The sequence below is a fragment of the Vipera berus genome (genome assembly GCF_964194415.1).
Source record: "Vipera berus genome assembly, chromosome: 1".
Lineage (NCBI taxonomy): Eukaryota > Metazoa > Chordata > Lepidosauria > Squamata > Viperidae > Vipera > Vipera berus.
Window position 1 is genome coordinate 99814260 of NC_138202.1, and position 25239 is coordinate 99839498.

Sequence of the window (25239 nt, forward strand, 5' to 3'; positions counted from 1 at the left end):
TAGAGAAAACCGGTCCCTTATCTTATTTAACTGAGGGGGAAGGGAATCAGCTGATTAGGAGACACATCGATCAGTTAAGGAAAAGGGCCCCTGAAGGTGTACAAGCCAACAAAGAGAGGGACAACTCTACAACGAACTCTACACCTTCCCCAGCCAAGGGTAACCAAGCACCAGGGGGGAAAGGGAGGAGAATACATTTCAGGGCAATTGAAGCAAACCCCCAGAATTGTAACGCAAACCCCCAGAATTGTAACGCAAGGATAGAAATAGCGCCCCCTGACAGCACACCAGGGGCATCCAGTCAACCCAATGTACCCCAACAACAGCAATCACAACAACAGCCCAATAAGGAAACACCACCTGGGCCGTCCACACACACAACAGGGTCAGAGGAGGTAGTCACCGGTGGAACCGAAGGAACCCCAGCAGTTAGTATGGCCAGCAGATATCCAGTCAGGCAACATAAACCCCCAAGCTACCTGAAGGACTATGTCAAATAGTAATTTCATCCAGGGGGGAAGGGGTGTTGTGTACATAGTTATGGGAGGGGTTTCCCTTCGGCGGGAAACCTGAGTGCAATCATTGGCTGCTACTTCCCGGCGGGAGATTCTAAGCCGGGGATTGGTTATGTTTGAATGGAGTTAGTATTTAAGGCAGGGTTCAACGGCTGCTAGCGAGTTGACCCATGTGAGTTCCAATAAACGTTCCTTGTGCGACACCGCTGTCTCCGCTCGTCATTCTGGACATAACAGTTTTAGAGTTAAACTTGAACAGATATTAATTTCAAGATAACACTTACGTAAAATTAACATGGAACTTGGCTTGAAAATGTAGATTTGCAAATATGTTGAAGCAGACACACATTTTTGACAAAGATAAAGTAAAACTAATAGTGCTAGCTAGACATTTATTGCCATTACCTGAACTATTGTTTTACTTAAAGATACTTATTTTAAACTTTGCTTTTTGTCTTTTACTCAATAGGGAATAGGAACTGTTCCCTGTAATAACAGAGAAGTGAAAAACAGTTCCCTCAGTGTCTCATAAACTACTTCATTCAAGTATCAGCATTTTGGTAAGTATGCCACAAAAAAATTCATTTTATATTTCACAATTGGAATGCCACTCAAATACATACGATAGAATAGGGGTCCCCAAACTCTTCAGCTCATCAACCCCTTCTTGAAATTTTAAATTAATCGTTGATTCCCAAAATTTATTATATGAAAATAATTTAATAAATGTTACTTTAATAATACTATGAATAGTGATAACAACGCTGACCTCTTGGATAGTTCTACTGATCTTTGGGAGTCAGTATTGACCGCTTTGGAGAACCCTGCTAATGAACATTGGCAGTTCTGATTGTCTGAGTACAGCTTTATCAATCTACTGATAGTCGTCAGCACACCAAATCTTCCATTTTTTAATTGGGCCAAAGAGTCAATGCCACAAGTTAGTAATTGTGTCATATCTAAAGCCTTGGCTGGAGTCAAAATGTGGCTAGGTTATAGTTTTTAATTATTTTAAGATAAGTGTTTCACATACAGTGTTTAATGTACTGTATAACAGAGTGAGCGCCTGTTACTCGTCCCAGCTTCTGCCAACCTAGCAGTTCGAAAGCACATAAAAATGCAAGTAGAAAAATAGGGACCACTACGGTGGGAAGGTAACAGCGTTCCGTGCGCCTTTGGCGTCTATTCATGCTGGCCACATGACCATGGAGACGTCCTCGGACAAGCGCTGGCTCTTCGGCTTTGAAACAGAGATGAGCACCGGCCCCTAGAGTTGGAAACAACTAGCACGCATGTGCGGGGGAACCTTTACCTTTTATATTTATATGAAATGAGGTTCAATTTGGTAAAGCAAGCAAATAAAGTTAGTGTTAAGTCAGGTTCGCGGATCGATGAAACGCAGGCGTAGGTGTGTGTATAATCTTTATTGGTGGTAGCATGGTCTGAACTGCCGGACAACGGTTACCTGGGCATGCTTTATACCTGCCCAGGTGAATGCCTGACCAATAGGTTTGAACCTTGGTTTCCCGCCGGCCAGGCAGCCAATCCCTTTAAATCCGGCTTTCCCGCTGAACGTAGTTCCTGCACGGAGCTGTCCAGCTCCACGCTTCCTGATGCGGCTGCTACACGTGTATGCCAGCCCAGCATACACTACAGTTAGATTGTGTAAAGGAGAGTGTGTGGGTGTTCACTCATCAGTGCTGAGTCATATGTAAAACTATTTCTAGTGATTCACAATTTAACAAAACAGCATCTCAATTTAGTACATACCCTGAAATTCAAAATAAAGAATTAGATGATGGTTCAGGTCATGACATAATAAACTGTATCCTCTCTATATGTGTGTACAGTATCATTGTATAAAATGCATACGGCCTCTGGGAGGGAGGTCTTTTCTCTAAAGAATATTAAGGTAGTAGATAAGAGAATTTTAAATATTGTGTTCAGTGTGTCCATATTCCTCAAGTGATAGGATATTTTAGGCATAACCTATATTTTATTGTAAAGAAATAGAATTGGAAGGCCATGGTAGCTTTGTGGTATCAACTGAGTGCATGGAAATAGGGAAACATCCAATGAAGGATATTTAGATTCTTTAGAACAGCGGTCCTCAAACTTTGTGACTTGGCTTGGCAGCCCAGCTTGGGGGGAAACTGGGCTGTGTGAGTGGTAGGCCAACACATGTGCACACAAACACACAATTCAACTTGTGCAAATTGAGGTGCACATGCATGCACATACGCACCACTCATACAGCCCAGTTTCAAATAGGCCATGGCCCAGTGGTGGGCCGCGGCCCGGAGATTGGTGTCCCCTGCTCTAGAAGTAAACTATATGGAGTGAGACTCCTTCCACATTTTTATTACTAGCTAACTACTGTCTTTTCAGTTGTATCTCCTTTACTAGTTCCCTTTTTTCTTCTTCAGATCCTACATAGTAAGATATGATTACTAGCTAGGAGGCATTAACCATGAAACATTATCTTCAGGGGATTGGGAGTGGGAGGCACAGTTTTTCAGTGGTTCTCCTCCTATCTCCTGGGACGTTCGCAGTCGGTGTTGGCAGGGGGGCAAAGGTCGACCTCGAGGCCTCTCGCTTGTGGAGTTCCTCAGGGGTCGGTCCTTTCGCCTCTCCTGTTCAACATCTACATGAAACCGCTGGGTGAGATCATTCGTGGTTTTGGAGTTGGGTATCATCAGTATGCTGATGATACCCAGCTTTTTATTTCGACCCCAAACCACCCCAGTGATGCCCTCGACGTGATGTCCCATTGCCTGGAAGCGGTTCGGGTCTGGATGGGGAGGAACAGGCTTCAACTCAACCCCGACAAGACTGAGTTGCTGTGCGTACCGGCATCTCGGGATATTCAGAATATTCCATCTCTTTCTATGGGGGGTGAGCTATTACCCCCCGTAGATAGGGCTCGCAACTTGGGAGTCCTCCTAGATTCACAGCTTACTCTGGAAGACCACATAATAACTGTGACTAGGGGGGCCTTCGCCCAGGTTCGCCTGGTGCGCCAGTTGCGGCCCTATCTAGACTGAGATGCCCTGCGTACGGTCACTCATGCGCTCGTGACCTCTCGTTTAGACTACTGCAATGCTCTCTACATGGGGCTGCCCTTGAGGACCACTCGGAGGCTCCAACTGGTACAGAATGCAGCCGCGAGAGTTGTGCTGGGAGTCTCCCGATACTCCCATGTTACACCTCTGCTCCGTGAGCTGCATTGGCTCCCAGTTGTCTTCCGAGTGTGATTCAAGGTTCTGGTAATGGTTTTCAAGGCCCTACATGGCATGGGTCCGGAGTACCTTAGGGATCACCTGCGGCCGGCATCAACTTCCCTCCACCCTGTACGTTCTCACAGAGAGGGCCTCCTCAGGGTGCCACCGGTCAGAGAATGTCATCTGGTGGCCCCCAGGGGGAGGTCCTTCTCTGTGGGTGCCCCGGATTTATGGAATCGGTTGCCGGTTGAGCTCCGGATGGCGCCCGACCTTCGCTCCTTCTGGCGCGATCTGAAGACGTATTTGTTTGAACAAGCCGGCCTGGCCTGATGGAGGATGGGTTGGGTTTTTATTGTTGTTGTAAATATATCTATCTACTGTTTTAGCTTGGGCATTTTGTTTAATTCTTTTTTTAACTTTTGTATTTTTGTATTTTTATATGTTTGCCCTGTTCACCGCCCTGAGTCCTTCGGGAGAAGGGCGGTATACAAATAAAATTAATAAATAAATAAATAATAAATAAATATCTTGCCTGGTCATAGTAATACAGCAGATTGTTTTCCAAAATTTATATTGGATTGTGACAAGCACATAATTTCATAACTAAGATTTATTTGTTAAATTTGTGTCTTCTGGAGTCATGTGAGGTGGGAAGTCATTAACTATTGCACAAGTATGGCTTGGAATGAATTGATTGTGAAACTGCTGTTAGTAGTATGAGCTGGATTATCATACCACCATTCTTCAAGATAAAAAGTCTTTAAATAAAATTATTCTTTTTCAGTCAGGAAATCATGAGCTATGTACTCATTTGATACAGTAAACCAGTTACTTAAGTTTAAGCTTTCAAAATGTGTTCAGAAACCCAGTGTGAGATGTATTTTCGGGGCAAATGCTTACATCATGTAAAAGATGTATATGTAGCAAGCAACATTATGCCCTGTAGGATTCTCAGCACTTTGATTGTGAGCCCAGATAGATGTGCTGAGTCTTGCTGAAATTATTTTAAAAGATCATGCATTATTCAGTTCACTTGCGGTCAGAGCCAAGAAGTAAAAAAAAAAACCTTGAGCCGTTTTTCTAGAACATCGTTCTCCAGCCCGATAAAAATGGATTTGGAGCAGAGGAGGAACGGAGGGGAGGAAAGGAAACGTGTTCAGTAACAGTTTTCATATCAGAAAGAGCACCATCACGGCACTTCCTTAACAATGCCCAGCCCTGTTCATCCCTTCTTGGAATCGGCGTCGTGATTTTTTTCGGGTACCTCTTCTAAACTAGAGCTTCGTCTACATGCCCTCTTCTAACCTCACGTCTTCTAAGCATACCATTTTTAGGAGGACAAAAGCCCACCAAATGGTTTCGCCGGGAACTATATGGGGGCCATGTGTGTGCCATTGCGAAAAGCGCACGCTATTGAAAGCAACCCAAAGAACAGCCGCATCTTAAATTCAAAGAGAACTCCCTTCCAGCTTCTGTCACTGGAGGCAATACGGCGCTGGGAAAAAGCGGCGTACAGCCTGTCCCAATTAACCCGGTACGCCATTTGCGCAATCTATCACTCGAGTTCGTTTTCTACGCAGGAGAAAGGAGGTCCTAGTCTTTGTGAATCCGATGCTGCACTGCGGCGCTGCTTTCCGTCAACCAACCTCTCTTCCTCCCCCTCCTTTGCCCTGGACCCACCTCCTTTGTTCGTTGTGATTGGCTACTCCGACAAAGTCTCAGCCGGCGATTGGAAGCCGGTTTGTTGAGGAGGGCTTAGCTGCACGCTGTGTAATAAAGTTAGTGGGGCTGTCTCAGTGCGCATTAGAAGCGGCGGAGAGTTGGTCAGGTTTCTATGGAGGTGACGGAGAAAAGTGCTTGGTGGCTTCTGTGGTGATTCAGAGATCCGTCTTGCCGTTCGTTCTCTCCCCCTTCCCTCTCCCAGCCCCGATCCCCGGCTCCCTCTCCCCCTCCCTTCTCTCGCCTCTTCCCAGCTCTCGCCGCCGGTCCTGGGGACGCAGACGAGGCTGTAGGGAAGGTGAGCAATTGACCGTCGTCGGCTAAGTTGATAATCGAGGTTAAAGTCGATGGGGCTGGTACTACCTGGGCTTGGGGAGTATTTGAGGCGGGGGGCGAGCGAAGGCGGCTAAGGAAAAATCGGCTGCTGGTATGCAAAATGGCGGCTACCTAAAGCCACCGCCATCTTGTTCTCGGTCCTGCACGTTCACCGAGCAACAAAATGGCGGCCGGCACCGGTCTTCTCCCAACCGGTGTCTGAGGGGAGAAAGAGGCGGCCGGTTTTTATTGAAGATCGTGACTGTGACACAATCAAGTCCGGTGTCAGGGTAGCCCGATTCTTATGCTGCCTTTGAGCCCTCACGCTGCTCGACGAATAGAGAATATACTATTTTTTTCGCCCATGGTTCCTATTATCCCATGGGAAAGAAAGAAGCGTACTTAGTCTCTTAGTGGGATAGTTCTTTCAATTTCGGTTCCACCGCTCTCTCCCTCGCTCCGGAAAAGTTGAAACTATGCCCCATCTCCGTTTCTGGGGCTGAATAGCCGGCAACTGCAGATGGGGGTTGTGAACCGAGAACAAAGGCCGGGCCTAGCGGCGGGGTTGCGCCTGAGTCTGGAGTCGGGCGGTGCCCAGCGCGGGGTAGGAAGGGATCGAGGATGACCTGGATGCTTGAAACAGGCTACATACAGCTTGTTCCAGGATCTACGGGATTAACCGGAGGGGTTTCTGAATCTCAGTTGGGCTGCGCCACGCCATCACCCCCGCCTTACAGGCGTATTTTTAAGGCTAGTTAGGTGGCGGGAAGAATAAAAACCGTGGAGATTGCAGAGGTGGCGGCGCTGGAATTGGACGTCTCGTGTTTTGGTTTACTCGGAAGTCTTTTAAGTAGATGGACGTGCAATTTAAATTGGACACAAATAGGATCCTTCCTGGAAAAGTGTGTTTGTGTGGTTGCTTCCGCTTTCTTCCCTGTCAGGAATCCTGACTATTATATATTGGTATTGAAAGTTTACCAGTGTTGGGTTTGAATTTGTCAGGTTACCTATATCAGATTTATAAACACACGTCATGTTGGGCAGTAAAATATTATACTCTGGGTTCTTTAATATAGTTAGTAGATGGCTTAGATTTTGCTTATACACAGCATTTGTTGTGAAATATTTAAAATGTATATAATGTGTAAGAATTCCATGGATGTATGTTTCTGGAAATCAGCAGGAGGCAGGGTTGATTCAAGAGATGGAGATGAGGAAAAAACTTGGGCTGCGATGCCAAGTAAATTTCTCAGAAGTTCTGGATGGCAAGCTGTAGAAGATTCTAGGAAATGATAATTGTTTAAACTCTGAATGCCTAAATCTTTGGGAAACTATTTTAGTTTAAATGGGGGGGACTGCTATTATTGGAACCTTAATCAAAAACTTACATTGTGAACTCTTGCCTTTTAGGTTTTGTTTTTCCCTATCCTGTCAATTTATTATTCTTTTGAAGATTCTTCATTGCCAAGCCGCCAAAGTGGAGAGTGCGATTGCAGAAGGGGGTGCTTCTCGTTTCAGGTAAGTAAAGCTTTTTGACAATGAAACAGAAAGAAAATAATTTTGTCTATAAAGAAAAATTCCTTAGCCTTTTAAGTTGGTTTGTTAGTTTGCTTTTGCAGTTAGTCACAACTAATGTAATTAAATATATGGCTTGCCACATGAATTCCACTAACACAGTTTTAAGTTTTACAGACCATATATTAAAAGGCAACAAATAAGTATATTCTGTATATTTGTTGTGACCTTCATTGAGACTTTAAGAGTAGAATAAGTACTTTGTCTGACTTTAGCTTCGTATAAAGGATATTAGCTGATTCAGACAAACGATCAGGTTACAAGAAAATATTAACCTGTCCAGAAGAAAAAAAATTATCCAAGGAAGCTTCTGTTCACAAATCATTAAGTTGTTTATAAAATAGTTCTGGTTAAACTACACAATTTTGGTTTCCTGCATACAAAACAAAAATTATTTAGCAGTTATTCTTTATTTATAGTGCTTCTTCAGGCGGAGGAGGAGGTAGGGGTGCGCTTCAGCACTATCCCAAGACTGCCGGCAACAGGTACATTGCATGCTAATTGCAGTGCTATATTGGGTATTACATGGATATGTGATGTATTTAATTTGTAAAATTAAATTCCATTGTAAGTAAATGTAAATTGAAAGTCTGTATGAAACTAATCAGTGTTCTGCTAACTGCTTCATGTCTTAGTATTTTTAGGTTTTTGTCTGATACTTGTTTATCTCTAATGGGGCATGCATGAAAGCATGCAGAATATCCCCATAGAATGAACTATTTTGAGTATCCACAATAGGGAACATTTGCAATTCAAAACAGCTTCCTTATTTCTGCCTTAGGAGTGCAAGTATAAGTGGCTGTAATCCATTCTGAATCCTACTTACCATCTTATACTCCAGGAATGCAGCAGTCATTGGTTTAATGTAATTTCTGATGCAGACGTACATGGTCTGAGAGCCAGAGTGTCCTATCTAGCCAGTCAGATGACTCTGAATGTTGGGACAACTGCTGGTTAACTATAGAGCGAGAAAAGAAAGTATGGACAGATCAAGAAGATTAAGCAGAAGCAAGTTAGCCTTGAAGATCAGCTATTCTAGCAAATCAGCATTTGAGATAGATTATAGGATGTCACCTATTCTAAAGAGCTTCCCATCACATGAAATTTTGGTTGAGGGACATGTGACACATGTTGCCTAGTCTGAGGCATGGGGTAGAAGATTGCTTATACAGATAATAGTACCTGTAATTCAGCTCTTAATGTGGATTAGTCAATAAATATCAATTCTGCAAGTCTACCTCTGTTTTCCGTAAAGTTGAAATCCATAGATGTTTGAACATGTAATTCCCCAGCCTCTGTGACTTGACCCAACCAGTGAAAGCAGAGATGGAATCTCTGGACCCAAATTCCCCATAATTTTTAGAGGACTAGAAATGCAAATTGTGGAATTTTTGAATACTCAAAGGAGAATTTATTCCGTTTTGTTTCAAATTTAGGATGAAATGCAAGAACACCTTAATACATGAAATGGTCATTCCATAAATGGAATACTCCAAGCTTGCAGTGTTTTAGTTCCTTTAATTCCTTAACTATTTTTTATTTTGTTATGTTTGACATGGTATGGGTCTTCTGATGAGAATTTTTAGCTATAACTGCTCCTGTAAGAGAATTTTTCAAATGTTCAAAACTCCAAAAATGAGTTCAAAAGTGATTAAATAATGGCTATAAATTTTAATTCAGGTTATAGTACTGAAATTTCAGGCTTTCTTGAGTGTCCCAATTTGAAAACAAGTTTAAAACTGAGTCTATTGTTTCCAGATTATATGGGAATATGCTGTAGGCCAGACATGTCAAACTGGCGATGTCACATGACATCACACAACTTATTGGGACGGTTTTGCCATTGCCGGCAATGGGGTGGGCGCAGCTTCCGCATGATGTGTCCAGCCCACGGGCCAGCAGTTTGACATCCCTGCTATAGGCTTTAATGAATTAATGTTCTATTTCTAAAAGCGAGTTCCTGGGGAAAACCCCAGGGCAAAACGCTCAGAAATGGATTCCTTCACGAAGCACTAGACGAGATGACGACTCCGCAAATGACAAAGAACGACATGATGCAATCTTCAGGAAAGTAAGAGGGTAAGTTGTAAGGAAACAATTTGTTAGTAGAATTTTATAATCCAATAACTGACTAATCGATTGACATCTAAGACACAGAATGCATAGTTGTTTTCCCAGCCTTTTATTTCCAATTGAGATTTTCCTTGTTGCAAAGCCACAGTTTTCTAAAGGTTTTCTTGAGTTCTCTGAGTGTAGAATCTAAGGAGCCTGCATAGTATAGAGACAAGGTGGGTTAGATATGAAGGACACCGGTTCAGATCCTCTCTTAGCCATGGAAACATAGTGCTGACTTTGGGCCAATTACCCTATCTAAAAACATGGAGATAAAATGAAAGGGTTAAATAATGTGAGTAGGTGGTGATTGTGGGGGGCTTAGATCTGGTCCATTAGACTAGTAATTAGTTCAGCCTACATTGAGTTACTTGTGTGATCTTAAGAATGCTTAATGGCAGTTCTTAAACTCCTTATTCCAGGCAGAAGCAAAAAAAAACTTAAGCTTCTGCTGTGTTCTGTTCATTTAGTGGATTGTTTTTATGTTGAGTTAGCATATCTAGGCCAGGAGGAAGGAATTACTGTTTCACTAAAAGTTGTTGAATTATAGTTCTCAGAATTCATCACTGTTTGTTCTGATAGATCCACTGGACTCTTGACACCAATGTCCACATTCAATAATATTTGTTTGTGTGTTTCCTGACTGCTTTGAATTTAGGGTCAAGGCTTTTCATTTTTACTTTGTCCTGCGCTCTCTTGCTTTTCACTTTGTATTTCACACCCATTGTTTATTCAGAGTCCTGATTTTTATGGCATTACCTGTTTTATCTCACACTGTTCAGTCACCCTATCTCTTGTTCTCCACCCATTTTGCCCCCTGTAATTCAGCTCTTAATGTCTTGGTTTTATTAGAAGGCTGCTTATACTGGACATTTCCTATCTTAATACCTTGCTTTATCTCCATCCACCTTGAGTTCTCCACTTCTCATCTAGGTTCCATTGTTTTCCTTTAGTTTAACATTTTTATTTCAGTATCCTTGTTTCTTAGCTTTCCTGTATTTTGGGACTCAGTCTGTACCTAGTGTGTTGCTTTATTTATTGCCAACCCAGTACTTAAATCAGGTCTTTCAAAGTATCTGGTTCTATAATCTAGATTGATTTTGAGTAACCAGTTATACAATTACCAATTTAGTATAAAACTTAATTTCCAACAGATTAAAATTGAAAACTGCAGTTTAAGATTAACACTAGCAAAAGGTTTTGTAAGTTAAAACAGCAGTAAACAAGTCAAATCTTGACTAAGAAAAGCCTTGATTTGTTTTCTTTCCTTTAGCATACTAAATAAGCTTACTCCTGAAAAGTTTGACAAGCTATGCCTTGAGCTCCTCAATGTGGGTGTAGAGTCTAAGCTCATCCTAAAGGGGATCATACTGCTGGTAAGATAACATGAACAAAAACAAAAATACTGTTTTAATAAAACATAATGTACAACAGGTATCTTGCCGGTTGTTTAGTGTCCTGTGAACATGGATATTATAGTAACTGTGTTACAGAACAGACCAACTTAGAGAACGAATTATTCTCAAATGATCCCACTATCTAGTGGCACTGTTTCCTATGTATGCTTATAAGATTACATAAATCAGTTGAGCTTTTTCCTATCTTACTAGTAAAGGTAGAGATTACTGTCTCTTAGCAAATTATATGGCTCTGATGTGGCCTGTGGGAAAACACTGAGTTGGTGTGTTTCAGGTGTCATGATTGTTCAGATAACCATCAATCAGATTCCAAGAGTAGAAATCAAACATGGAGATGCAGCTTACCTTCCACTATTATGGCCATTAAAATACATTAGCTTTTGTTTATTGGCCATTGATACCTGATAGATTAATGAAATTGTCCCATTACTTAATTCTTTATAGAGGAAGAGCAACTATACTACAGTTTTTTGTACTGCATAGTTGTCATTGTGAATTTCTGAAACTCCAATAAAACTGGATAGGATTACCTGGGATCATTTAAAAGTGCAGTTTTTAAATGTTAGACAATTTTCTTATAATTTATAAAATCTCTGCTCTCAGATCGTAGACAAAGCCCTTGAAGAGCCAAAGTATAGCTCGCTATATGCTCAACTATGTCTGCGACTGGCAGAAGATGCACCCAACTTTGATGGCCCATCCGCAGAGAGTCCTTCAGGACAGAAGCAAAGCACAGTTGAGTATAATTTTCTTTTGGATTAAGGTTATTACGAAAATTGGTATCTTAACAAGATAAGACATTAAATGTTTTCATTCTAAATCCTAGACATTCAGACGCCTCTTAATTTCTAAACTTCAAGATGAATTTGAAAACAGAACCAGAAATGTTGATAGTAAGTTTTCAAAATAATGTATTCCTTGATTTGTTTGTCTTTTTTGGTCATAAAACAATGTCTAAAGCTTACCTCTATTTTTAGTCTATGATAAGCAAGATGGCCCCCTCCTCCCAGAGGAGGAGGAACAGAGAGCTATTGCTAAGATCAAGATGCTGGGAAACATCAAATTCATTGGAGAACTTGGCAAGCTTGATCTTATTCATGAATCTATCCTTCATAAGTGCATCAAAACAGTAAGTGGTTTTTTTTTATCTTTACTATGTAAACATCATTGGTGAGATAGCTAGTAATGTTGTAGTTTGAAAAAATAATTGTGGTACCTGGTGGTGACTACATGATGGGTAAACACCATTAGTAATACATTTCCTAAAAAAGTTTTTCTTTCTTTTTTTTAACACATTGGCTAGCACCTTAAGGAAAACCTGTTAGAACTGCTTGAGAAATCTGGATAAGTTAATAGAAAATTCTGGGTCATGTTATTACCAATGTAAAGCTCTGACCATAACTAAAGGGTCCTTCCCCTTACCTTATTTGTATTTTCATGTGGTTGGATTTCTTATGAAAACGTTGCTATTCAAAACTACCAATTGTTCTTTTTGAGGAATCCTTAATGCTTTTCAGTAGAGTTTATAGATGGAATCTAATGTTGGATTTGCATAAAACACTAGGCTGAAATGGAATTGTGTAGCTTGTTTGGAAAAGCAGCATTTGTTTTGCTACTTGGATTTATGATTTAATATTCTTGAACACTCATTGATATGCGGCTTATAAAAATAAGTTGTAAAGTGGCAGTAAAAATATTTCTTTAATTGTATTGTTTCAAATTACCCAGCTTTTGGAAAAGAAGAAGAGAGTCCAACTCAAGGATATGGGGGAGGATTTGGAGTGCCTCTGTCAGATAATGAGGACAGTAGGACCTAGACTAGACCATGCAAAAGCCAAGGTAAGTACCAGTAAAATTGCATAAGTACATATTTCTGTATGCTATTAATATTCATCTTCCTGGGATAGACTGTTGTAGATAAAATATTGTAGTTTTTAACATAATTTTTAATTAGCAAATAAAAATGACGTACATAATAATACACTTGTTCTTTTTAATAATTTGCCAAATTTAATGAATTTCTTTCTCAACAGTCCTTAATGGATCAGTACTTTGCCCGTATGCGCTCCTTGATGATGAGTAAGGAATTGCCGGCAAGGATTCGTTTCCTGCTGCAGGTAAGAGATAATAAAATTGCTCACCGTGACAAATCTAGCATATGTGCCTTGAAGCTAATATTCTTCTGTTAAATGCTTGAAGGATACTGTGGAGTTGAGAGAACACAATTGGATTCCTCGCAAAGCTTTTCTTGACAATGGACCAAAGACTATCAATCAAATCCGTCAAGATGCTGTGAAAGTAAGTATTTCACAAGAGACGGATTTAACTGTGCAGCTAAATAAAGTGTTAAGAAATGTGCTTTTAATTTGATTTCCAACTGACTTTCTTTTTAAGGATCTGGGAGTTTTTATTCCTCCTCCTTTGTCTCAAGGAATGAGAAGTGACTTCTTTCTGGAGGGACCGTTTATGCCACCCAGGATGAAACTTGACAGGGATCCACTTGGAGGGCTTGCTGATATGTTTGGACAAATGCCTGGTAATTACTATTCAGTGAAGAAATGACATTGCGTTTTTTTTACTTTTTTAAATACATTGATAAAGATACCTGAGTTATAATCATCTTGTCTTTTGTGTGTTTTATGAATTCAGGTAGTGGAATTGGTACTGGTCCGGGAGTTATTCAAGACAGATTTTCACCTACCATGGGGCGACATCGGTCAAATCAACTTTTCAATGGCCATGGGGGACACCTCATGGCTCCTGTTCAATCCCACTTTGGAGAGCTAGGCAAATCCTTCTTGAAAAGTCCAGTAAGTGACTGATAGAAGAGAAATGCTGTTTTTTAAATATAGGAAATGTATATGGTCATCATACATTGCATAATTCTGAATGACTTGCATCAACAACAATAAAACAGAAGCAGTAAAAAATGTATATCTTCCCTCCCACCGCCCCCACATCTGGGATTCTTCATCAACACTACTAATAGTAGCAATAATCACTCTTCCTTGTCCTGTGTTTTGGAACACCACTAAATTCTATTGTATTCACACAGACCAGCTTTTAAAAACCTGAAGACATCTCTCTTCCTAGTGTTTTCCAGGTTAAAGATACTCAGCAAATCCAACTATTCCATATAAGCTTTTTCTTCCAGCTCTTAACCATCTCAGTTATTCCCCTTTTGAACTATTCAAGTTTGTATTTTTGGAAGGATATTAATAGTGCCAAGAAAAGATGCTGGAATTTAGCTGTACTCTAACTAATACAGAGTACAATGAAATAATTCTCTTGATCTTTAAGCTGTACTATCACTAATGCAAATTGAAATAGTGTTTTTCTTGTAACTGCATTATGCTATTAGCTCATAATCTTTGCGGTTTACCAGTTTATTCATGTATATGGTGCAAACACGGTTTATTCTTGAAATTAAGTTTCTGTTCATTCTAGCTTGTCAGGTCCTCTTGAATCCTGATACTGTCTTCTTAAGTATTTATCTTGTTATTAGCCAAAAACTTGATAATCTTGTTGTTTTTAGCTCATTTTATAAGCCATCAGTGTTGAACAATACAGAGCCTGTATGTTTTTTGTGTGTGTTTAGCTAAGCTTGTATCCTTGTAACAGTAACACAGACAACCTACATTTTGTCGTCTTCTTTACAAGGATCTTGTAAGAAATTTGATTAAATGGTTTGGGAATTATGTTTACTGTATCTCTAGTCAAGTAAACAATAGAGGAAAACAGATTGCTTTGGCATGATTAGTTCTTTTATAAAGACATGCAATATATTCTTTTCTAAATGATTAACAGTCATTTCTGGAGTTTGCCCAATATCAGTAACAAGCTTATAGGTCATATGGGTTGTCTTCCCACACTTGCCCTAATACTCCTTTGGCATTACAACCATTCTTGATAGCCAAGTTCTTTCAAGGCTCTTGAATGTAATCAGTGTGTTCCTGGACACTAAGTTGTCCATTATGGCTTTCTTGCTCTGACACAACTGGGGAAAAAAACTTAGGTTACTTTTAACTTCCCTTGTGAACTTAAGTTTGTTTTGTGGTTCATAGCCTTCAACAGGGAAAGAGGGTTTTTTTTAAAAGAAAAAGAAAACTAACAGTGCAGTCCTTTATAGTTTTGCAATGCTTTCAACACTGGCATTTGTTCCCGCCAGAATCACTAAAAAGGGACTATTCAGTGAGCTTTGCCCTGAGATGTTTTCTGTTACATCCCAAATGTGAACCCATGAAAGGCAGCACCTTTCTCTTGATAAGACTGCTAGCTGATTGCTGCTTTGGTCCCTCAGTAGGAAGTCTCAAATAAGCATCTCCTTTTGCTGTTGCTTCAAGGCAGAGATGGGAATTGTCCCCTTTGCAGAACTTGTGTAGCCATCTTTGGCCCCTGTGGCAGCTGCAGTTCATCCAGAAATCTAGAAAAATATCATCAGCATAGAGTCTTTGGAATCTATTCTGAAGCTCCAAGGAAACAAAGCTCATTTTTACAAGTTTAGTTCTTTTGTGTCATTCTTTCATCTCTCCAATCCCCTCTGGCTGGCTTTTTTTTCTTGGGAGTTGCCACTATTGTTCCTCCTCGAGCATTTTTTTGTTGTCCAATACATTTTTCACAGCAGCAGTTTGTCTCTTAACTACCTCTAGCTGCTTCTCCAAAAGGCATTATATCTGCATCTGCTGCCATGTATAATACTTGCCATCTCCCAGAAGGTAAAAAAAAAAAAAACAAACAGCACTCCCCTTGTAAGTAACAAAAGTAGTTCTCTTTGTCTCCATATTCTTTTGTTTTTTAAAAAAATGTCTCCTCAGCGTCCAGAGCTTCCAGGAATAAAGAAGTGGAATTGATCAGGGTTTTTTTCTGCCTTCTTCCACAGGCAACTTCACTTGCTACACTTCTGTTTAGAATATTTTCTTCAGTTTCCAAAATTTAGAGTAAAGGAAATATATTTCCATCATTTTCCATTATTTATGTGAAATCCAAAGCATAATTAGTAGCTCCCAAATATTATACTTGATGCATCTTCTTTATGAACACTTCTATAATATAGTGATTCCCAAACGTTTTCCTTCATGACCCAAATCATTTATAAGTCTTATCAAACTTAAAAGGACCGCTCCCAAGACCCTTCAGTACTGTCATAACATTGAACAGTCACTGGAAGAATAGTCATAACTTGAGGACTACCTGTATTGCAAAAACAATATTAAATTATCATTTCAACAAATTACTGTTGGTGATTTCATCAATTATTGTCTTAATAAGACTGAGATTTTAAAATATATTTTAGTACATGTGACAATCTTTTAAGTCAATTTAAATGTCCCTGTTATGGTGGGTAATGGATTCTTGAGAAAAGAAAAATCACCCAATTTGAGATAATTTATTCAGGTTTGAAAAGCACTGATGTAATTGTTGGAATTGTGTCATAAACTGAGAATTAATACTTTGCCTTTTGATTAGATAAACCCAAATTCAGCTTGTTATAAAATAACCAGTCTATAACAGTTGAGATGTTTAAAATGCTAGCTGATAACTAGTGAGACCTAGATTCACTCTTAGCGAATGAAGATCAGGGGACAACTTGGGGCCAGTTTTTTTAAATCCAATCTACCTCACAGGTAAATTGGAAATTAGAACTCCTGATGGAAAGGTAAGGTAGTAATAGTGTTTTCATCATCGTAGAAGTCTTAATGAAGTAAACATGCAGTACACTTAGAATATATGAAAAAATATTTTTATGATAACAAGCAAAGGTATACACTGTTATAGTCTTTATTTTCCTTTCATTGTCTTGAAAACAGGGGCAAAGCCAACTATACCATAATCAAAATCAGGGACTTCTGTCTCAACAAGGACAGTCTAAGGATATGCCTCCACGGTTTTCTAAGAAGGGACAGCTTAATGCAGATGAGGTATGCCCTTGAAAAAGAGTAGATACAGTTTTTAAAAGATGCCCAATGATTATAACAAGACGCGTTATTACGAGGATCAATACTGGAACTCCCCTTCTATCTTCCTGCTTTTCACTTTTTTCTCTCCAGGTTATCTTATCTTTTTACGTTCAATTCCTCTTGCTTTTTCTTCCCTCCACCCTCTTGGAGTTTCACTCCTCTTCCTCTCTTTCCTCCCTTCCCCCTTCTTGGAGTTTCCAGTGTCCTATGAGCAAGATTATGAGATATGAGGGCAATGTCTTAATCATAAACAAGAGCTGTTGAAGTAATTTCAGTTGCTAGATGGAGATATAAAAAGCCATTATAAACTTGTAACGAATTGTTTCCTTAAAAATATTGTTGCTATAACTTAGCAGTGCTTGTAAATAACATGCAACTCTGCTATGTGTAGTTTTCACTGCTACCATAATAGAACCATACTCCAGATTTCTAACAACCAGCTTCTTTTCACAGATTAGTCTGAGACCTGCTCAGTGTTTTGTAGTAAACAAAAACCAAGTGCCAAAGCTTCAGCCCCAGATAACTATGATTCCTCCCAGTGCACAGCCACAACGTACTCAGACACCACCTCTGGGACAGGTAAATGTTTCTCTAAAGGTTTAATCAAAGCTTTCTCAATTATGTTCATTATACAGGTTGCATGCTAGAAAGCATATGCATTTTTAAGGTATTAAAATAACGGGGAGGGAACAATTAAGCCTATATCCTAATTTCTATTGCGGTGGCTGCATATATGAGAATATTGTGTCCTACAGAGGCACTTCAGAGCATTGCAGCACATGTCTCCAGTAAGTCATTTTCTTCTATTTAAGAGTTCAGAAGAACAAATGCTTAGCAAGATCCTGGAATTCCACAATATTTGCTTGTTTGGGAGTAAATCCAGGTAAACAGTGAGATTTGATTGGGACAATTAAGTAACAGTGTCTTTTCAAAATATATATGCTTAAGGGTGATCATGAAAGTGAAAGCCTTTGTGAGGCTATTCCAAATACGATTATTGTCAATTTGCCAGTGCCGTGGAGCTCTACTAATTAAGGCTTGGTTAAAAAGATGCTTAATATTGCAGTTTTAAAGTAGCAAATATTTAAGATTCGTGCATTACTGTGAATAAATAACCTAAATTCTCGTGTTTTGTTTTTTAAGCCACCTCAACTTGGTCTCAAAACAAATCCGCCACTTATTCAGGAGAAGCCTGCAAAGACAAGTAAAAAGCCACCACCTTCTAAGGAAGAGCTGCTCAAGTTAACAGTAAGTTCATTTAGTCTCCTCTCAAACTAGCATGTGATAACTGTAAAGAATTAAGGAAAACAAAAAAACCCTTTTCCTCCTTTTTTAGGAAACTGTTGTGACTGAGTATTTGAACAATGGAAATGCCAATGATGCTGTCAACAGTGTGAGAGAAATGAGGGCACCAAAACATTTTATTTCTGAGATGCTGAGCAAAATAATACTTCAGTCACTAGATCGATCAGATGAAGATAAAGAAAAAGCAAGTGCATTGATCAATTTACTGAAACAGGAAGGGATAGCTACTAGTGACAACTTCATGCAGGTAATGCATGTATTCTAAGCATACTTTGATGTTTGTATTGTTGGTTGTCAGAACCAGACATGGGAGAATGTAAATAATGCTAGTAAACTTTTTTTCCAGGCATTCCTAAATGTATTGGACCAGTGCCCTAAACTAGAGGTGGACATCCCTCTGGTAAAATCCTATCTAGCACAGTTTGCAGCTCGGGCCATAATTTCAGAACTTGTGAGCATCTCTGAACTAGCACAACCATTGGAAAGTGGCACCCATTTTCCCCTCTTCCTACTTTGCCTTCAGCAGTTAGCCAAGTTGCAGGATCGAGAATGGCTAACCGAGCTTTTCCAACAGAGCAAAGTGAACATGCAAAAGATGCTGCCAGGTAAAACATGAATGAGTACACTAGTATGTGGAGGGAATTGGGAAGTAGATGGGTAACTATAATAAACAGCTAATTAGAAAATATGGTTAAATATTACAGTTTTTAAAATGTGAGCTAAAGCATGGATATGTAGTAAATTAAGTTGACAAGCTCCAAGAATATTTGGGACAGTTTTGTATCTATATGTTACAGAGATTGACCAGAATAAGGATCGTATGCTGGAGATATTGGAAGGGAAAGGACTTAGCTTCTTGTTTCCACTTCTGAAACTGGAAAAGGAGCTACTGAAGCAAATTAAGTTGGACCCATCCCCTCAAACAATCTATAAATGGATTAAAGACAACATTTCACCAAAACTACATGTTGATAAGGGATTTGTTAATATTTTGATGACCAGGTGAGAAATGCAACTGAAATCAGTTTGTTGCATGTCATGAATGAGCTAACTACTATAATATTTGCTGAGCAAAGAAGGATCTTTTCTGTTGCTTTACATAGATAAGTATGTTAAATAATTCCTTCCAATTCTTTTAGTTTCTTGCAGTATATTTCTAGTGAAGTAAATCCACCTAATGATGAACCAGATTCTTCATCTGCTCCTTCTAAAGAACAGTTGGAGCAAGAAAAACAGCTGCTTCTTTCCTTTAAGCCAGTTATGCAGAAATTCCTTCATGACCATGTTGATCTACAAGTGAGTGCCCTGTATGCACTCCAAGTGCACTGCTACAACAACAATTTTCCAAAAGGTAAGAATAAAACCTTTTGCCTCTTCGTGTTTGATGTGCGTTTGATATGACATCAGGATGAGAGGAAATTCTAGCCAGATGTTCCTATGTAGCCAAAGAGTGATATTTTGCATACAGCTAGAGAGATGCTTATATAAGTTGGTATCAAGTTTGTTTACCATTTTTTATGGAACTCAGTGAAATGACTGAATAGTAAATTTTAGAGCCACTGATGCTAAAGGAATGGCTACCTTAAAATCATGGTGCTTTAAAAGATCATCTGAGTAAAAAAAGCAAAATGTTTTCTTTCTTACAGGCATGTTACTGCGCTTCTTTGTGCATTTCTATGATATGGAAATCATTGAAGAAGAAGCTTTTCTGGCATGGAAAGAAGATATTACTCAAGAGTTTCCAGGGAAAGGCAAAGCTTTGTTCCAGGTGAATTGTCACTGTATTTTCAACCATAGGTTTTAGCAAAATAATTGTACTTGTAGATTCATTAGGGAAAACAGAATATTACTGTAAAAATCGGATTTCTATAAAGTTTAAAACTAGAGCCATGCGAATATGCCTCACGTTTACAATATTTTTATAATTTTAATAAATTAGTATGTAGTGGTTTAATATGTAATTAATCCCCAGATACATTTGAATTACATTTTTTTCTCATTCTAATAATAGTATTTGGGTTTAATTGCAGGTAAACCAGTGGTTGACCTGGCTGGAAACAGCAGAGGAAGAAGAATCTGAAGAAGATGCTGATTAAACCAGCCAAAGCCTTAAATTGTGCAAACATACTGTTGCTATGATGTAACTGCATTTGACCTAACCACTGCGAAAACTCATTCCGCTGTAATGTTTTCACAATATTTAAAGCAGTAAGCGGGTCAGTAGGACTTGTTTCTGCATAAGGGTTTTTGTAGTATGTCTTAATCATAGTCTACCATAAAAATATTTTAGAATATCTTTAATGTTTAGATAACAGTGTATTAGCAGCATGCAATAATTACATCATAAGTTCAGAAACAGTCTGTGTAAGGATCTTCTTTGATGCCAGTTACCATAGGCTGTTCGTTAGAAATCTGAATAGCAACACTGAATACTGTAGAAATGCACTTTGCTCAGTGTAATACTTGAGTTGTTGCAATATTTGATTATCCATTTGGTTGTTACAGAGAATCCTTAACTGTAATTGATGGTGGTTGCCGTAATAGTATATTGCCTGTATTTCTACCTCTAGTAATGGGCTTTATGTGCTAGATTTTAATATCCTTGAGCCTGGGCAAGTGCACAAGTCTTTTAAAAAGAAACATGGTTTACTTGCACAAAAATCAGTTTGAAGAGGTGGATAGATGCCCTTGGAAGTGGTCTTTGTGGGTATGAAATAAAATGGTGAGAAACTGAATTGGTCCCTATTATAGTATTGGAATTAAGTCTACTTAATTTATCAAGACATGTTCATGCCCTGATTTTATATACTTGTATCTATCAATAAACATTGTGATACTTGAATGTTTGTTGAAATGGCTGCTCTTTATATTTTCTTGGAAAATAGATTCTGAAGCAGGAATTATGTGACTTTCCCTCAGTCCCATTTATCCTGTATGGTAAAGTTTCTGGAGAGGGCAGCCCTGTTTCATTGTTTCCCAGTTGTGAATTACAATCACTTGTCATTGATTCATATGTCAGAATCATGATACTGTTTGAGATCCATGTAATACTAAGAACTCTTGTGAAAATGCTTGATATTTTTTGAGTTCTTTATGCCATCTTCTAAACCAGGGAAGACAACTGAAAGAGCCAAGTGTCAAAAGGGTAAATTGGTAAGATTAGTGGTTTCCTGTTCTAAAAATGTACTTTTTAAATATTCCCGGAAATTCTGGTCATTCGAATTCAATACATCTGGAAAAAAGGCTGCACATTTGGCATTAAATTGTTCAATCATGATTTTATGAACTGTAAGCCTCAGACAGCAATATTAACATTGCACTCTTTCCAAAATTATCAACATAGCATCTGAAGAATTAGGTTGAAATCCTAAATCGCTTGCTATTTTCAGATCTAAATAGTTAAAATTCAGTGCTGTATTGTTTTGTTTGCATTTATATTACCTTAAAAGTATTGTGTTCCCTTTACATGTGTTTCAACATTTGAAAGATTAATAGAGAGCATTGGTTACACTGCTGAGAAAAATTACAAAAGAAAGGGGTGCTATGGATGGGGGGGGACAAAGTAAAGTTATATAATCTTCCTAAAATTTAGGAATCTTGCCTCATAGCTCCAGAATTTGACATCACTGGAATCAACTGTTAGTGCCAAAATGAAGCTACATAAATTATGTACTTAAAATTGTCTTTTAAGTATTAGCCTTGGTTGATTTAAATGTATTCTTAGCTATTGTCTCCATTTGACTTTCTATGGACAAATACTGTATAATCCCAGTATATTTTATTGAATATAATTACTTCCAGTGGTGGGATTCAAATATGTGAACAACCAGTTCTCTGTGTAGATGCCACTTCCAGAAGTCTGTTCTGGGCCTGGGCAACAAAAAATCAGCTACCAGTTCTGCCAAACTGGCTGAATCCCACCACTGATTACTTCCCTGTGCTGCCTGTCATAAGCCACTTTGCCAACTCTTGAATGTTTAATTAGATCTCCCTCCAAAAAAACAAAAACCAGGATATCAACAGGATTTTCCAAAGTCCAAAATACCCACAATATTCCAAATGCCTTTTTTATTAAAGCAATATTTTTCAATCACCCATTTATGTCCAACAGTCTTGCACTTGCAGTATGTAAATTCCAGGCTCATAGGTATCAAGGTGGAAGGGAGAGTTAATGGCAATTTTAGCCTTTATTGCCCTTGGATTCAGTGTTGCTATCATCAAAATACGCTGGAGGAAATAGTAACTCCATCTATAAGCTATATAAATTGGGTGGCAGTTAAAACTCCTCTTTAAATTTTGATAACTAATCAAAAGGAATTTGTGTAGGTATACGCTGCTTTTTCCCTTTTTTTGCAGGCATTAAGTTACTACCTTAAATGTTCTATAGTTGGTTATTACGGTTTAGTTTATATACTTAGCCATGGCTCATTCAGCAATCCTAATAAATGGTTTGGATTTACCTGATATGCAAAACCCAAACTAAATGGATTAGCATAATCTACTGTACTTTTGTCTGTAGTTAACGCTTCTCCAAACCTCTACCAGCTCCATTTTACACAATATGGTCTAACATATGGGTGTCAAACTTGCATCACATGGTGTGTCATGACATATTGCGACTTCGCGTTGCCAGAGCTGGGGTAGGCGTGGCCTTTGCATGATGCAACCTATTTGACACCCCTAGTCTAATATTTGTAGAAACATTAAAAAAGCAGAATAACCTGTACGTTACGTGGATAATGTAAGGCATTAGTTATGATTTTTTTACATGAAAGTGTGTTTTTGTCATGTTTTTGCCATCTTTGTCGTTCATATTCTTGTAATTTTTGGCTATGAAATAAACAGTTGTATCAGTGATACAAGTAATTCAGTCAGATCTCAGAGACCTGACGGGTTTTTTTTTTAACTAGGTGTTTTTGTCATGTTTTTGCCATCTTTGTCGTTCATATTCTTTTAAATTTTGGCTATGAAATAAACAGTTGTATCAGTGATACAAGTAATTCAGTCAGATCTCAGAGACCTGACGTGTTTTTTTTTAACTCTAGGTTTGAGAATAAGAATTGTACCCATGTGGATATTGAATAAACTAGAATAAGGAAGGGTATGTACAAACTGGAAAATGGATTTATTTCCATGCACAAAACATGCATGCTTGGATTTTGGGCAGGATTATTTAGTGAAGATTATGATCCAGCAATTTGGTTCTGGCTTTCACCTGAGAAAAATGCAGAGGAATCTTTAGTGGAACTAGGGGAAGGTTGATGCAGCTCACCTTCCGTGTGGCCTATGTCAGCCAGATTACCTGATCTCCCTGCTGCCACTTCCGAATTAAAGCCCAGAATATGTGACGACCATCCATCCCTGATTCCATCACCTTTATAACCAGTGATACCTGTCACCAGCCTACTTGCTTTCCCACCAGCTGACCAGCCTGTTCCACTTACCTATCCCCCACACTCCCTTTTTGTTTTCTTGCTGTCCCCATCTTGAGTACCTTTAGCCAGAAGTCACCTGATATTTCCTCTTCTATGCACCATTTGATTGATGTCCACTTGTACACAAGTTTAGTATGGCCAATTTGCAATGTAAATGGTAATTTAAAAGTAGGAATAATACTTTTGAAAGTAAATCCTTTCTAAACCTGATCATGTCAGTGACTTCTTTAATTATAATTAAGATGTTTCAACTGAAAATGGTAATCACTACTTGGATCAGGTTGTCAGATCTGGCAGTACTAATTACTAATCTAGCCTTTATTATGGATTGGACTGTGGGCCACTTTTTTAGCTCAGTAAGGTATATCCCAAAGCACATCTGAGTTTCACAAAATGTGTGGATTGTTGAAGATCAAAACTGGGATGCTATTACCAAGTATCACAAGAAGAAATAGAAATGGAAAGAAAAAACAAGAACAATCTAAAAGATAAGCACAGTAACTTGCAATCTGTAAAAGGATAATAGGATTATATAGATATATTTAGAAGAAATATACTACAGGATGAAGTTTCAAGTAACTGAATTATATTCCCTGTTTGAAATCAGAAGAATGTTAGAACAAACTTCACTAATTTCCCTCCAGTATTTTGAATCACAATTCATATCCATCTTGCAGGTATCTTATAATGGTGGATTAAAGCATACCGTCTGTATCTGTGTTAGACAACTTCCAGCGCTAATGTGCAATGTAAAATTACACTGAAAACACACCCAACTCGGTAAAGAGACACAGGATTCTGAGATTTTTACTGTACTGTATGTATTTGCAGTGTCAAGTATTGTTAAATTAGCAAACCATCAAAAGTCATTTCAAAAGTCTAAGGATTCTCTCACTGCCAAGTTGGAGTGCTATGCACCAGTCTTGGAACTGAGTAAGTATCAGTTGTGCTACCCTCAATGGCACATTTTGCCACAGGAACAAGACCAGTGAATTCCATTATTCGTCCTTATTCTAGACCAGGGGTTCCCAATCGGGGATGCGAGACAATATTCCAGGGAGTACGAAAACTTGGGTTTTCAAAATTATAGTGTGTATTCATAATTTGTTGCTGTTATTTCAAACGTTTGTATGGGGTGCAAGAATATATCAGAAGCATTCTAGGGGTGCGGAATATAGAATAGGTTGGGAATCGCTGTTCTAGACCAATCAAGGAAACAGATTAGTGGATAGCCCCAGCTTTGTTTCACTCATGCCAAACATCCCTGCCAGAGAGAAAGCTACCAGCAATCTCTCCTCAACAGAGTAAAATACGGGGTGAATTGGACCAAACCTTAGAAGAGTTGCCCAACAGATGTGTTGTGGGCTCTGTGGGGGACACAAGATGAAGTTGGATGAATCTCAATGATCCTGTTTCACACAGTTCCTCCCCCACCTGTCACTTGGACTATTTCTGAACACAATCACTACACTCTTCTAAACTTTCACTGGACACAAGTTCAAGAATAGCCTTCCTCACTGACAAAATGCCCAAAGAAGTTGTGTGGGGTGAAATGGGTTGATCAATAACAAGCTAACTCCATTGTTTCAAGGGGATAGAAATGCTGGCAGTGAGCAACTGAAATCAGTTCTAACCTTGTCGCCTGCAAAAACCCAGAAATAGCCAGG

At 38.9% G+C, this 25239-nt stretch overlaps 1 protein-coding gene across 1 annotated transcript; it reads left to right on the top strand.

Annotated features, from left to right (window-relative positions):
* Positions 1–5118: 5118 nt before the first annotated feature.
* EIF4G2 (eukaryotic translation initiation factor 4 gamma 2) lies at positions 5119–23147 on the top strand (the record flags this gene model as incomplete). The annotated part of the gene is made up of 23 exons (XM_081329702.1): positions 5119–5475; positions 5710–5744; positions 7181–7288; positions 7765–7830; positions 9299–9424; positions 10731–10833; positions 11479–11610; positions 11702–11768; positions 11853–12004; positions 12604–12714; positions 12909–12992; positions 13075–13173; positions 13270–13411; positions 13525–13685; positions 16683–16793; positions 17286–17411; positions 17976–18080; positions 18169–18384; positions 18484–18742; positions 18935–19139; positions 19277–19488; positions 19784–19905; positions 20168–23147. The coding sequence occupies 23 exons, from the start codon at positions 5119–5121 to the stop codon at positions 20231–20233; spliced, it is 3165 nt and encodes a 1054-aa protein (XP_081185828.1). The 3' UTR covers positions 20234–23147.
* Positions 23148–25239: the final 2092 nt, after the last annotated feature.